Source organism: Rhinolophus sinicus, linkage group LG11, assembly GCF_036562045.2.
Source record: "Rhinolophus sinicus isolate RSC01 linkage group LG11, ASM3656204v1, whole genome shotgun sequence".
Lineage (NCBI taxonomy): Eukaryota > Metazoa > Chordata > Mammalia > Chiroptera > Rhinolophidae > Rhinolophus > Rhinolophus sinicus.
Genome location: NC_133760.1, coordinates 76863253 through 76879196, shown reverse-complemented (window position 1 = coordinate 76879196; position 15944 = coordinate 76863253). Strand labels below are relative to the sequence as shown.

The following is a 15944-nucleotide window of genomic DNA, read 5'->3' as shown; positions in this document are numbered from 1 at the left end:
GGGAACCCCTTCTAAGCAGCACTCTGGGTAATCTGCATGAGTAATCTGCACGGGCCAAATGCCCAGAGCCCACCTTCCAGAGCCTGTGTATGCCACTTCCAAGGTCCATGTTCCTGAGGGAAGACCATGGCACCAGTATGCTTACTCCCAGGCCCAGGAGGTACACACGAGGCAGTTGTTTGCAGAGATGTGAATGGAGCTTGAACGTATGAGATGAGGAGTTCGCATTCATGTTTGAGGGTATTGGCAGCACAGAAGAAAACGGGGGGGGGGGGAGTTGGGGGGAAGAGAGATGGGCGGGCATTCCCCAACCCTGACATTACCGCTCAGAACTCCAAGGACCCGAGAATTCTAACCTCACATCCAGCCTTCCCGTCCTTAGGAAGAAGAGAGCATACTTATTTTAGCACTTTCTAGCTTGAGTTATAACTTTTAAATGTTTAGACATCGGGCAAGTGGACTTCCTTAGTCCTCTTGCCATAACCTTCACAAATTGCAGGGCTTGTCCTAGATTCATCGTAGTTGAAATGTAATATTATTATTGTTTTTTAACATTGAAACCTCCAAAAAGATCATTTAGTATGGGAATCCAGATTAGAAACACTGTGATAATGGGCATACCAGGCACCTCTCATACTTTGCATTAAATGACCTGTTGTTCAAGCTACAGACACAGAGGAGAGAAAAGAGAAGCAGGCGAGAATAGCTAGCAGGTTAAAACTATGAAAGCCTGTAGATCCTTGATGCATTCATTCCTTCTCTCAATAATCAGCTCTCCCTACTCATGCTCTACTTGCCTCAGAATCTCAACCAAAGCTTATCTGCCATACCACTAAGGGCTATTGAAATCAGATCACTTCCCTCTCACACTACCCTAATGATTGTTATAACCTGTTATAACCTTGAGTCAGTGTCGGGCGGGAGACCCTGCTGGCTGCGCCATTTGTCGTGCGCGGAGGCCTTCTCACCGCACCATCTTTCAGGCAGCGCGGCCTGCGGGGTCTCTGCTCCCGCTCCCCACACAAGAACGCAGGATATGGTGAGGCCAAAAAGGAACACCCACGGAGCCATAGGTAGGGGAGTCATACCACTATGGTCTCACTGGAGGCTGGGTTCACTGGACGTGCGACCTGCTGTCCGTTTTCTCTGCAACCGACCGACGACTCTCCTCCACTCTCTCCTCTGTTCCTCTCTCTCGGCTCTCCTCTTCCGCTCTCCTCTTCCGCTCTCCTCTTCCGCTCTCCTCTTCCGCTCTCCTCTTCCGCTCTCCTCTTCCGCTCTCCTCTTCCGCTCTCCTCTTCCGCTCTCCTCTTCCGCTCTCCTCTTCCGCTCTCCTCTTCCGCTCTCCTCTTCCGCTCTCCTCGGCTCTGCTCCGCTCTGCTCAGCTCCTCGGCAATCCTCCGTAGCCGCAACAGTTATACCAGCGGCCAATAGGCTAACCGGCCACAGCCGACGGCCAATCAGCCACAGCCGACGGCCATTCACCACCCAAGCCAGCACCCTTCCACGTGAGGCCGAGAGCCTGTAAACTACTTTCTGGGGCTCTGTCCCCACAGTCAGCTCTTTCCTCAGTCATGTATGTAGTCAGCAAACTGATCAGTCTGTGACAGACAGATGCAGGTTTCACAGGTACTCATTGAATCAATTTCAGCTGATCACATGTAAGGAAATTCCTGGTTTGTTTTAGAGCGTTAAAGTTTTTATTTATTTTATTTTATTCTTTTCTCATTTTTTCATTTGGTTCCCAGAACAAAAAGGCTTCATTCACACTCATTTAGCGAAGCTCATTTGAGACAGCTAAGCACTTGAGACATGACCAAACACTATTAAACTCAACACTGCTGCTAACCTACTTTCATTGCCTGTATTTCTCCATTTCATGTGATCTGTTATCAGTTAAATTGCCCCCCAGAAAGGAATCAGAGACTTTTTTTTTTTTTTTTTTGCAGAGGTGGATTTCAACAATCCACACAAGCAATACATTTCAGATAACTTATGATTAGGAAGGGAGGAGCAGATTGACACAGAAAGATGAATACCTGGGTGTGAGGACAGAGCAAGGAGTGCAGTTTCCAGGTTCACACCCTCACATGGAAAGGTGAACGCCAGTAGTAAATGGCCATCAGCTGTGGCTAGTTAGCCGTCAGCTGTAACCAGTGAGCCATTGGCCACTAATATAACTGCCGTGGCTACGCTAGCAGCAAATGGGGGCTAGCAAGCAGATGGTGGCTGGCAAGCGCAGATTGCGGATTGCGGCTAGCAAGGTGGATTGGTTGGCAGAGAGAGAAGCAGACGGCAGGTTGTGGATCCTGTGGCTCCTGCTTCCTGTGTCTCCAACCCAGCTGTCAACGAGAATATTGTGGTATGACTCCCCTATCTATGGCTCCGTGGGTGTTCCTTTTTGGCCTCACCATGTCCTGCATTTTTATGTGGGTAGCAGGACCAGCGACCCTGCATGACACCCTGCATGACACTAGGGTTATGTTTCTTGCTATTAAAATTAAAATGGTGTGAATTTTTCTAAAATCAATTTATCTCTTTAAACCTTTGAGTCATGAATGATATCAGAGTTCAAATGTAATTAAGTGCACTTATTTCCATCACATGCAGCCTTCTTGAGAGAAAGTGATCAAGGAGAGAACTTGTGATGTTTCACTTCATAAAAGTGTTTAGCTTTTCTGCAGTTCACATCATTTAAATTCCCCCAAATAGCTCAACTACATAGTAAGTATGTACTATTAATTCTGATCGTCTGACCTCAAAATACTTATGGAGTTACAATGAAAGACCTTACATTTTAACTTACATGCATTTCCTCTTGCATTAATTCATTTTGTTTGGATAATCGGAAAATAAATATACTCACTGAGGTTGTGGTTGTCCTTTTTCTGTCTCTCTTTTGCCAAAGCTCGAGTATCAGTTTCTGATCAACAGGAAATAATTGAAACAGTACTTAGTTTTACTTTACTTCCCTACATAATTCAGGAATACTAGGTGAAAATACAGTATTACTTATCCGAATGGTATAATGCTATTTTTATGCAAACATTTAGAAATTTGGAGTAGAGTACTCTTTACTAAGAAGCAATAGCAAACCTTTAGGCTTTGAGTAGTAAAACTTGAATTTGTATTCTGGCCCTCCATTTAATACCATGTAATCTATTACCTAAATGCTCTGTCTCAGTCTCCTCATTCACAAAATTGGTATAATACCTATCTGGTAATCATTAGGGTGGTTAAAAGAGGTACAGTGCACAGCAAATATTAAACTGCTCAACTATTGTTTTCAGAATTTTAAGATTATTCAAAATTATTCCAACCTAAATTTTTACAACTTACATTTTTCTTAAATGATTATGATTTCTACTTTCCAGGAATTGGAACAAACTGCATTTCTTAGATATTCCTATCAAACAAATCTACAATTGCAGTAAATGACACTGTATGTGTTACATGTTTGGAGCATTTGTGACAGTCTCCAGCATGGGCCACAATGATTCTCACTCATGATATTCATACCCTTGATAGTTCCCTCCCACATTGAATAGCGCTGACCTGTGAAACCAGTAGAATATTGTGGAAAAGACTAGTGTGGCTTCCAAGACCAGGTTATAAAAGACATTTTTAACTTCCAATCTGCTGTGTCTTGGATCACCAGTTGTCATGTCATGAGGATGCTTGACCAGCCCTATGGAGAGGTCTACATGGTAAAGAACCAAGGTCACTTACCAAGAAGCAGCACTAACTTGCATGACCTGTGAGCAAGCCACGTTAGGAACATATCCTCCTGCCTGTGAAGTATCAAATGTCTGCTTCTCTGGCCAACATCTCGACTACAGTCTTATGAGAGACTTTGAGCCAGAACCAATTTTCTAAGCCACCCTTGAATTTTTGACCCTTAGAGATTATATGAGATGATAAGTGTTTATTATTTGAAGCTGTTAAGTTTTGCGGTAATTTGTTATACAGAAATAAATAATTAATACAGTGTTCCTTGAATAATTCTAGTTTTTAACATAGGTAATATAGAAATATATTTATTTAAATTTTTTCATTTAAAATTAATTTATTAATTTTAATCAAAATTATTTGAAAGCATAGACATTTTTGAGTTATTGATTAGAGTCCAAGAATGGACATATTGTATATACTAAAAATGTGAATATTAGCTGTGTAAAAATTATTAAAGACCAATGTTTGGGCTCCAAACTAAAAATGTTTTACAGAAATTTCAACTGAATTTCCTTTTATTCTTATGGAGGAATTAACAACTGACTTATAAGTCAAGAAATCCTTATTTTGATCCATTTCTCCCTCTACTCAGCTGTGTGACTTTGGGAAAGTAACTCTTCTGACCCTTGATTTCCTCATCTCTGTGTTGGAGGAAATTGACAGTGTCTCAGTAATTCCTTTGAGCTGTGACAATTTTGAAATGTACTATTTAAAATTAAGGGTTTGTTTTGTTTTGTTTTTGAAATCTACTTGAGAAAGTTAAACATGAGTTTATCATGAAATTCATAGAACAAGCTAAAAGAGAAAATCTCGTTCTTTGTTTCACAACAAATTCTACATACAAAAAGGGCTAATTTTCCCTAATATATTAATATATTATTTGCAACCATGTTAATAAATTTCATCTATTTAATATCAAAATAAATGTATGTTAAGTTGAATACTTAGTCAACCTGCTATATGTATATATATACATATATATATATATGTGTATATATATATATATATATATATATATATATATATATTTTACACACACACAGATACACATACACACACCGGGGGTGCCATAAAAATATATACCAAGGGGACACCTTGGTCAATGTTGCTCAAGCAGTAGTTCACTGTAATCAGAAGTCTCTGGACGCTGATGTCTGCCAGTCAACTACTTTGAGCACCTCTTGTAATTGCAGAAGTCAAACGCGACTTGTATTCCTCTTTTATTATCGGTATATATTGAACATTACAATTTTAATACAGTTTTCCTTCCTTAAAATGTGTATACATTTTTTGGTATCATACACACACACACACACACACACACACACACACACACAGAGAGAAAGAGACAGAATATTGAATTAATTCAGTTGAACTGTAAGTTATATTAACTTATGGTTTGGTTGTCATAGGAAAAAAATGATGGATTTACTCTCTAAAAGTATCCCACTTTGACAATTTTGATAATATTTTTATTATTTAGCTTGGTAATATTTGTCATTCATATCTTATATGGTTGACATTACAAAGAATAAATCTATAAAAAGAACATTACCTGTAATTTCTTGTTTTGTTGGTAGAGCACTTGGACAGGAAGCACTTGTAAGGCCCATGTTAACTGGTGAAATTTCCTGCTCACCACTATACACATCCAAAATACTTCCAGATAACTTTAGAGGAAAACAGAAGAAAAGGTCAATTAAACCTTCTGTGGACATTGATATATTTGGTTGTATATTTTAAATTTGTCCCTTTAATAATAATTTGTAACATGTAGCATTTTAATTGTAAGTAAAGTGAATTTGCACTGACTTTTAAAAATCAATACAGGAAGCTTATGGATATGTTGCAAAAAGCTACTTGTATTTAAGCAAAAAAAAAAAAAAGGAAATTAGTTCACTCATGAAGGAAAATTCTGATTAATATTTGCCAAGTTATAGAAGTTCTATCCAGCACATTACCTGGTTATAAATGAATAAGATTAAAAATATCATTAGGACAAAAATCAATACACATACTAGCCAAGCTAGAAAGTCCATTGCATATCATAAATTAAGTATAATGGCTACACATTTTGGAAGCCTTCTTAACACCACCAGTGCCATCAGCAAGTCACAGTCAAGAGGTGCTTTACACTGTTAATTAAGTGAGAAACTTCTTTCTTGTCTGGAAGACATACTTTTTCTCATTGTACACTTGATGTTCTAAATTATTATAAATATTCCAGCTGGTAACCAAAAGCAGTCTAAGATTATTTTTTCCTCTAGTGGATATAGGGTACGTCTAATTATTCCCATAGTAACACCACAATTCTTAAAATGCTGCTGGGAACAATTTATATAGAAAGCTAAGATGCTTTATGTACAATTCAAAATTATACCAATTTATTTTTTAAATGTGCTTATTGATTTGATCTCCCAAGAAAATCAAATTTAAATAACATTCATAATTCAAGTTAATATTCATTATTCCAGAACAAACTACATTAAAATGTATGTATGAATTGAACATTTGAAATATTTGCATCCTATGTATCTTTATTTCATCTCTGGGCAGTAAACCAGGTACTGAATAACTAGTAATATTTTTCTTTTCTTAAGGACCAGAAACACTACAAATAATCAAAAAAAGCTATAACCAGATTGCCACTAAGACTGTTAATCCCTTAGCCCCTCTTTCTGTAAAACTCCAATTCAAACTGAGGGAATTTTTTTTAATACTGATAAAGTCAGACTGGAAATAAATATGAGGAAAGAACATAGGATCAAAATTAATTTCTTACATAATAATCCATTAAACTATATGTAATAATTATTGTATATTTCTGAGGGGAAAAAACCTTGAAAATACAGTGGAAATCAGGCCAATATGTAAGGGCACGTGCATATCAGTAGGGACATTATCAATAGGGACATAATTCTGATGTATGTTTTCTATTATTGGTTTTTTTCATTATGTTCTCTTATTAGGACTCCTCATCTATCTTTTATATAAACTCATTGTTTTGAAATGCATTTTCACTCATAGATCTTGGAAGGGAGCTACTTAAATGGGGAATTTATTGCTTCTCAATTTTCTCATTTGAAAAATAGGGACAAAGTTGATCAAAATGGATAGAGTATCAGTATCAGATTAGTATCAGAACAACACACTAAGGAAGTTCTAAAAGCAGGTATTTCCCTAACATGTGAGTCGTTTAGTCATATTTGTAAAAGTAAAATGTTTCCAAGATCTTTTTTGAAAACCGTGTTGGTGATAAGCTGAAGCATCACCATCCTGAACTGTACATTTCCACAGTGCCTTTGAGAAGCATAATGGTCATGCCAAACAAAAGACAGGGAGTGAGGGGGAAGGAAGGGGAAAGGACTAGGGACAGGGCACTTCTCTCTGAAGAGCTTGAATCAGATGGATTTCAATGCAGCAGTGGCAAATTGCAAAAATGTTTAAGAAAAGAGCCATATTACATATACACTGTAAGAATAAAGTGATAGTTTTCTAACTATAGCATTTCGCTGGGTCCAATATTATCTGGTCAAACCATACTCAAAGTGTTTTTCCTTAGAAATGGGGCTGGATTCTGATAATGAATCTAATCCTGCTTAACCATAGGCATATTACATCTTCTCCTGACCTTGGTGGTTGTCTAATTTATGCCCTAAAGCACAATGATTAATATCCTATTTAATTTTATGCTGTAGATACTACTCTATTTCATGTAAATGGCTAATCACTTTTTGAATATCATTAGACAATTGGTTTCAATTTCAAAGTATAATACACTTCATGTGATCTAAAGTGCCTTTTCTCCATTAAAAGATATGAGTACAATGTTAGTGAAAATTTAAAGATTACGTGCACATCTGAACGAGTTTACAAAGCAAAATTATATCTACTTTTCTCAAAGGTATAATTCACTGAGGTAATGAGGTATACGTGTTGACTTTATTTTGTATATTAGTTGGCAAATGGATAGATAGTTTATGAAGAAATATTTATTATTCAGGTTAAAAAACAGATTGTATTTTCAGTAAAGCAAAACCTTTAAAATGACAATAAAAGAACATATTACTATTAACACAAACTCATAAAATTTGAAGATATAATAAAGAATTTATCAGAAAATCTTTTCAACAAAATAGAAAATACTGCTTGAGACAATACTTCCTACTGGTAAAAAAAAAAAAAAAAAAAAAAAAAGCAAACTCCTGATTTAAAAAGTTGCCTTGAGGTGAGAAGTGATTAACAGTGGTTCCTGCTGTCTAAGGTTCTCCACCCTAGATTTTAATCACCTTTCCACTACTAAGATCACAGAAACTGAAAAGGACTGGGATCTGATTTTCTCACCTATACAATGCTTTTCACAGTAGCCAATATTCTCTGAAGAAAATGAGCTCACAAGTCAAAATATCAAAACATTTGAGTAAAACAACTATATCAGAAGTAAAACAAAATGCAGTTAGAAATAACATCAAAAGCAAAATAAAAATAAATAAATATCACATAAACCAAGTTCTTAAATAGCCATGTATATTTGTATGGAAATGAAGGAAGATATTTATAATAAATTATAAGAACAAATAAATGTAAAAATGGTGAAAGTGATCAAGTAGAAATCAGAGGTATGAAAATGTAATACTTGAAAAAAATCTGAAGAATGAAAAAATAGCATAATTGATACACTGAGAAAAGAATAAAGAAATTAGTAAATCATAAAACCAAATTAATCTCTCAGGAGCATGAAGAAATGGACCAAGAACTAAACATATAAATGAAAATTTAATCAGTATGGAAGACAGAATTATTAGAACTAAAAAACATACATTAGCAGTCTCAGAGAGAAAAAAAATAAAATTGAAAGAAAAAAATATTTTAAGAAATAATGTGAAGGCATTTCATAGAATTAACATTAAATAAAAGACTTTAGTCTTTTATTTAGTGTTTTGTTTTATCATTATTTTGTTATTTATTTCTTTAATTTTGTTTTATCATTTTTTTATTTAAAAATCAAAGGGCTTATAGAATGCCAAAGAAAAAAAAGAAAAGGAAAAACCTACACCCAGATACATTGTATTAAAATTTAAAAATGCACAATGATAAAGAGAAAAATATAAAGCCTAAATAGAGAAAGAGATTATGTCTAAAGCATCAATAATCTCATTAACGTAAGATTTTTCAAGAGCAAAATTAGTTGAAAACTAAAGTGAACCAGTATTTTTTAAATGTTGAAAGAAAAGAAGTTAAAATATGATTTTATATCCAGTCCAAATGTCATCCACATATTAGAGCATGATAATAATATTCTTAGAGGTATAAAATACTTAAGAATGTTTACCCAAAAAGACTAACACAGAAAACAATTTTGGATGAAGTACCTAAATAGAAAAGGATATGCCTCAAAAATATGAAATAAAATGATCAATTATCTTGGTAAAGCAGTTTGGGTATAAAAAAAGATGAGAGGAACCAAGGTCAAAGATAAAGTAAAATATATAACATATAAATCAGTACTAAGTCTAGGTAATATCAGTATGATTGTGGTAGTGAAGAGCCTAAAGGATATGAAAGTGGTTAAAAAAATAGTACTAAGAAAAAACGTATTAAAGTATGGGACACACTTTAATAATAAAGATGAGAGAAATACGTGAAAATATGTCAATAATAATAATCAATGTAATTAGGTCAAACTCCTCAGCTAAAGGATGGACAGTTTGGACACGAACACAGTATTTAGATATATGTAGCTTATAAGAGACAATCTCCAAAGTAAAAGAACACACAAAGCTTAAAAGTTAAAGGGTAGCAAAAGATATATCCAGCAAATGATAACCATAGGAAAACTGACATGACTGTTAATATCAGAGAAAATAGGTTTTAAAATTAGAAAAAGTATCAGGGATAGAGTCACTATATAATAATCAAGAGTTCAATTCTCCAACAAGGTATAGCAATTACAAGCATGCATGCACCTAATAACTTCAAAATATGTGAAACAAAATGGTTTGAATTACAAAGAGAGACTAACAATCGATCAATGTAGTGGGAAGTGTCAACCTTTCTTTTCATTTTTAAAGTCAAACAGACAAAAAAGAAAATCACTAATGTTACACAAGATTTCAACAATAAAACTAAAAGCTCATCCTAATAGATAGATATATAGTTTTACATCCAAAAATAAGAGAATATAACATTTTCTTGAGTACACATGGAATATATACAAATATTCACTGTGAACTTAGCCAAAAGAAATCTTCAACACACTTCTTACAGTCCCTAATTTCCAAATTATTTGGAAATTTTTAAATAATTCAAGGGTAAAAAAGATGTTATATTTAAAAATAAATAAATGCTAGAATTTAAAAATAAATGAAAGATACTACTGAAAACAAACATAAAGAAACTTCTGGGATATGGCAAAACAATGCTTTAAAAGAAATTCATACCCTTAAATCATATGAGAAAAATAAATAAAATTTTAATATTTGATAAATTATCATTCTCAAGAAGCTAGGAAAATAACCAAAAAGCCAAAAGATAGTAGAACAGGTGGTAAAAGCATAAACCAGTGAAAGAATAAAAAGCAAACAATATGAGAAGATTTACAAGGCAAAAGTTGTTTATTTTTTAATTAACAAGATTGACATTCTTCTGGAAAGACTGATTTTTTAAAAAGAAAGAAGAAATATTTTAAGTGAAAGGAAGATGTAACTAGAGTACAAATGGAGACTTAACCGGTAAGTTTTTTCTCCTAAGATCAGGAATAAGGATGCATGGTTTCACCATTTTTATTCAACATAGAAATGGAAGTTCTAGCCAAAGAGATTAGATAAGGAAAAGTAAGAAAAGTCATCCAAATTGGAAAAAAAATAATTAAAATGATCTTTGTTCTTAGATGACAAGATCTTGTATTTAGAAAACCCTGTGAACACACACACACACACACACACACACACACACACACACACACATGCATGCACGCACACATCCAGGTATTAGAGCTAATAAATGAATTCAGCAAAGTTGCAGGTACAAAACCAACATGCAAAAGTCAGTTACATGTTTATACACTAACAATGAACACTCTGAAAAGGAAATTAAAAAACCAATTCCATTTACAATAACATCAAAAGTAAAATACTTAGTAATACATTTACCCAAGGAAGCAAGACTTATACACTGAAAACTAAAAAATATTGCTTAAAGAAATTAAAGAAGACATAAATAAATGGAAAGACATCCCGTATTCATTGATGAGAAGCCTTAATATCATTAAAATGACAATAGTACCCAAAGTGACATACAGATTCTATTAAATCTCTATTAAAATCCTGTTTTTTGCAGAAAATGAAAAACCTATATTAAAATTCATATGGAATCTCAAGGATCGCAAGTAGCAAAAACAAGCTTTAAGAAAAACAAAAAAAAAAGTAGGAGGACTTGCACTACCAGATTTCAAAAGTTACAATAAAGCAACAGTAATCAAAACAGTGTGGCAAAAAGACAGACATATAGACAAAAGGAGTGGCATAGAGAGCCCAGAAATAAACTTTCAAATATACAGTCAAATGATTTCACAATGGTGCTAAGACCATTCAGTAGAAAAGGACAATCTTTTTGACAAATGGGGTTGGGGAAACTAGATATACACATACAAAAGAATGAACTTGGACCCTTACCTTACACAATATACCAAAATTAATTCAAAATGGATTTAAAAACTAAACATAAGACTAAGACTATGAAACTCCTAAAAAAAAACATAGAGGAAAATCTTCATGATACTGGGTTCAGAGATCATTTTTTGAATATGATACCAAAATCACAGGCAACCAAAACGTAGAAAAAATGGACTACATCAAAATTTAAATCTTTGTGCATCAAAGGACACTATCAGCAAAGTGAAAAAGACAACCTATAGAATGGGAGAAACTACTTGCAAATCATATATCTAAGAGATTAATATGCAGACTATATTCTAAAAAACTCCTACAAATCAACAACAACAACCCAATTAAAATGCGGGCAAAGGATTGAATAGACATTTCTTGAAAGAAAATATTCAAATTGCAAATAAGCACATGAAAAGATGCTCAACATCACTAGTCATTAGGGAAGTATCCACAGTAAGATACTACTTCAAAACCCCAATGAGATACCACTTCACACTCATAAAGATGCCTATTATTAAAAGAAAAGGAAAGAACAAGTGTTGGTGAGGATGTGGAGAAATTGGAAACCTGGTGTATTACCATCGGGGAGAATGAAATGATGTAGCCACAATGAAAAACAGCATGTCAGTTTCTCAAAAAGCTATAGAATTATCATATGACCAGCAATTCCACTTCTAGGTATACACCAAAAAGAATTAAAAGCAGAGACTTAAACACATACTTACACATCAATGTTTGTACCAGCTTTGTTCACAGTAGTCAAAAGGTGGAAACAAGCTAAATGTCCATTAATAGCTTAATGAATAAATAAAACGTGGTACATACGAGGTGTGATCAAACAATATGGTGAATGTTTAAATTAAAAAAAAGATCACAGTAAAAGACACATTACCGTTTATCCCCTCAAAATATTCGCCCTCAATTTTAACACACTGATCCCATCGTTCTGGCCACTTTCTGAAGCAGTTCTGAAAGTCCTCTCTGTGAGTGTCTTTAGTTGTGCTGTTATGGCTGCCTTGATGTCCTGAATCATTTTGACTTTGGGGAAGAATCAGAAGTCACATGGTGCCAGATCCCAAGGTGGATGATGACACATTGTAATATTTTTATTTGACAGAAATTGTTATACCAGAAGTGACGCAGAGCATTGTCATGATGGAGGATGATTTATGGCACACTTTAAAACACACCTTCTCTCAACTGTAGCTCACACCCAAATGACGGCACAGAACAGGTTGAAACTTGCCACACACTGTTACTAAGGTTTGACGTGCTGCTTCCCGTATTGAAGATCCTGCCTTTCTGTTGGATGGCACTCGGCAGCAGCATTCACTGTAGTTTGTGATCACAATGGAAAGTCTCTGTGTCACACATTGCTTCTTGTATGGCAATTTCTGTCAAATAAAAACATTATGGTGTGTCTACATCCACCTTATTCACCAGATCTGGCACCATGTGACTTCTGGCTCATCCCCAAAGTCAAAATGATCATGAAAGTTAAATGTTTTGAGTCGATTGAGGACATCAAGGCAGCCACGACAGTGCAACTACAGACACACAAGAGGACTTCCAGAACTGCTTCAGAAAGTGGCAAGAACAATAGTATAAGTATGTTCAAAGCGAGGAGGATTATTTTGAGGGGAACTAATGGCAATGTGTTCTTTACTGTAATATTTTTTTTTTATTTAGACGTACACCATATGTTTTGACCACACCTTGTGCATATAATGTATTACCATAAAATCCTTAAAAGAAATAAAATTCTGATACATGCTACTACGTGGATGAATCTTAAAAACATTATGCTAAGTGAAATAGCCCAGAGAGAAAAGAGCTAATAATGTATGATTCCACTCATAAGAGGTACCAGATTAGTCCAACTCATAGAGACAGAAAGTAGAATAGAAGTTACTTGGGGATGAAGGACAGGGGAAAATGGGTAGCTATTGTTTAATAGATGCAGTTTTTGTTTGGGATGATGAAAAAGCTCTGGAAATAGATAGTAGTGATGGTTAAACATTGTGAATCTAATTAATGCCACCGAATTGTGCACTTTAAAACGTATAGGAGAGCAAATTTTATGTATATTTGTACCACAATAAAAGACTAATAAGAGATATTACCTACAATAACTGTGAATGCCAATGATTGTGATTAGCATTATTTAGAACTGACTGAAGAAGTGATCAATAGCTTGAACAGTCTTTTGATTACTGCAGAAATCAAAATAAACTTTGAACATATTACACAAAAAGAATATCTGGACATGATGTTTTTTATGGGCTAAAGTGTTAACATTTTCAAGAAAAATATCATCTCAATTTTGCACAAACATTTCCAGACAAAAGACACAAAAGGGAATATGTCCCAATTCATTTAGACTGAAACCATACAAAGACATTATGAAAAAGAAAAATTATAGGCCTATTTCACTCATTACTATAAATCTTAAGCAAAATTTCATTAGCAATATGAATCCAAGAGAATTTAAACAAGATAATTCACTATAATCAAGTTAGGTTTCCCATAAGTACATTTAATAAACATTAAAAGAGAAAAAGAAATCTATGATGATCTCAATAGATTCAGAAAAAGTACATGATAAAATTCAATCCCATCTATGATAAAACTCTTAGTTTTTGAGAAGATAATAATTTTTCATAATCTTAGAAATATATATTTTCCTGTTTAAAATAAGTGCTGCCCTATGAGAAAATAAAATCTGGGTCTAAAATTATTATAGAAACATCTAAACCATGAAAACATTCTTATATCCCTTTATACTTATCAGGTCAAATATGCTAAAGCACAATTTAAATAATTCACCTAAATTATATGTTTTTCCAACTGTTTTGGCCTCTTCCCTCTCCATATACTATGTTCATTCTATGACGTGGTTATGACTTTTCTTTTTCTTTAAATCATTTATCAGTTTAAATTTTCTTCTTTATTCTCCTATCTCAAGTTCCTCAGGGCCATAAGCCTAAATTGTGTCCCTTCATCTAGTATCCCTCCATCCCTCTCAACTAATTACCAACTGCCCCTCTCAGATCAACTCATGTTTAAAAAAATACAACTTCTTCTGATTTCTCTGAGCTCAAGATCTAAAATATGAAACATCTCCCCTTTAACTCATATATTAAGCTCAAACTCTCTTGTCTGGCTTTCCAAGTCTTATTAAATGGTCCTACATTAGCTAGTCAACATTATTTACCACTATTGTCAACTTATGAAAGATTTCTCATCACCACATACATATACCCTATGCCATGGCTTCCAACAATAGATTCAGACTCCAGTAGGAGGCAAGAGTTGTGGGAAAATGTGTTGCCATAGGGAATCCATGAATATGGGAAATTTTTTAAAAGATAATAAAACACACACATTATCATAACATATATGCTATGTCATAGATAGTTGAGTATTTATTATATGCCAGGTGTTAAGCTAAGCATATTTCTCATAATAATAAATAATAACATCTCAAGTAATCTTTATAACAGCTCTATGAGGTAGTGATTACAATTCCCATTTTAAATATAAAATAATTGAAACTGAAAAAACTAAGTAATTATCTCAAAACTATACAGTTGTGTAAATAGGGGGCTTGGGATTTCTTTACTACCTATCCTATTGCAGAAGGATTCTTGTCTTAACACTTTTAATGGTTAGAAATATTTTGAATATTCAAAAAAGTTGGAATCCATTTATTATATTGTCTCAGTTTTATTCTTTCCAATTGCTATTTTCTGAACCTCAAATATCCTCACCCCTTCATTAAGTATCAAAATCCAACCTATCTTCTAAGCCTCGATTTAAGGTCCAAACCTTCTCCAACACTTTCCCTCATGGCAGCCTGCTTTATTTTTCTTCACCAAAACCTTATCGAACTAATAAACTTGGCCATATTTTTAAGAATTTAAATTACATTTATTGTTTTACCCTTCTTCATTTACATTCACTCAGCAAGAAAGAGGGCACCATAGTACATACTCACCATGTTCATGAAAATTGATTACCTAAAACCCTGAGAATTTTCTGGAGGGGTATATGTGTGTGTGTGAGTGTGTATACATATACATATATAATATATGTATATATGTTTTTATAATATATATGTGTGTATTATGTATATTCTATATGTGTATATGTGTGTGATATATCTATCTCCCAAATAACTTCACTATAAATACATATGAGGAAATAAAATTATACATATATATGTGTGTGTGTGTATATATACATATATGTGTGTATATATATATATATATATATATATACACACATATATGTATATATATCTCCAGATAATTTTTCAACATAAATAGTAAAAGAAAAACAAAAACCCTGAGCACTTACATATGTTTGATTTCTATATATCTACATCTATATCACATACTTAGTGTGAGTTTCATGGGAAACTGAGAGAAAATTTTTTGAGTTGTTTGGATCTCCTATTTTGCTTTTCTGTGAAGACATTCACAGTGAACCTAAAATGGTCAAAGTGAGCATGAGACTATTAGATAAAATAACTGTAGACATAAA

At 33.8% G+C, this 15944-nt stretch overlaps 1 protein-coding gene across 4 annotated transcripts in view; it reads right to left on the bottom strand.

The window, feature by feature from the left end:
- The window catches only part of TFEC (transcription factor EC), a 191632-nt gene that overhangs the window by 14050 nt on the left and 161638 nt on the right, over nucleotides 1–15944 (bottom strand). For all 4 annotated transcript variants that reach the window (XM_019743198.2, XM_074315689.1, XM_019743199.2 and 1 more), the window contains 2 exons: nucleotides 5288–5402; nucleotides 2867–2923 (listed from right to left, as the gene is read on the bottom strand). In XM_019743198.2, coding sequence (XP_019598757.2) covers nucleotides 2867–2923; nucleotides 5288–5402 — 172 coding nt within the window. The remainder of the gene's footprint in view (nucleotides 1–2866; nucleotides 2924–5287; nucleotides 5403–15944) is intronic.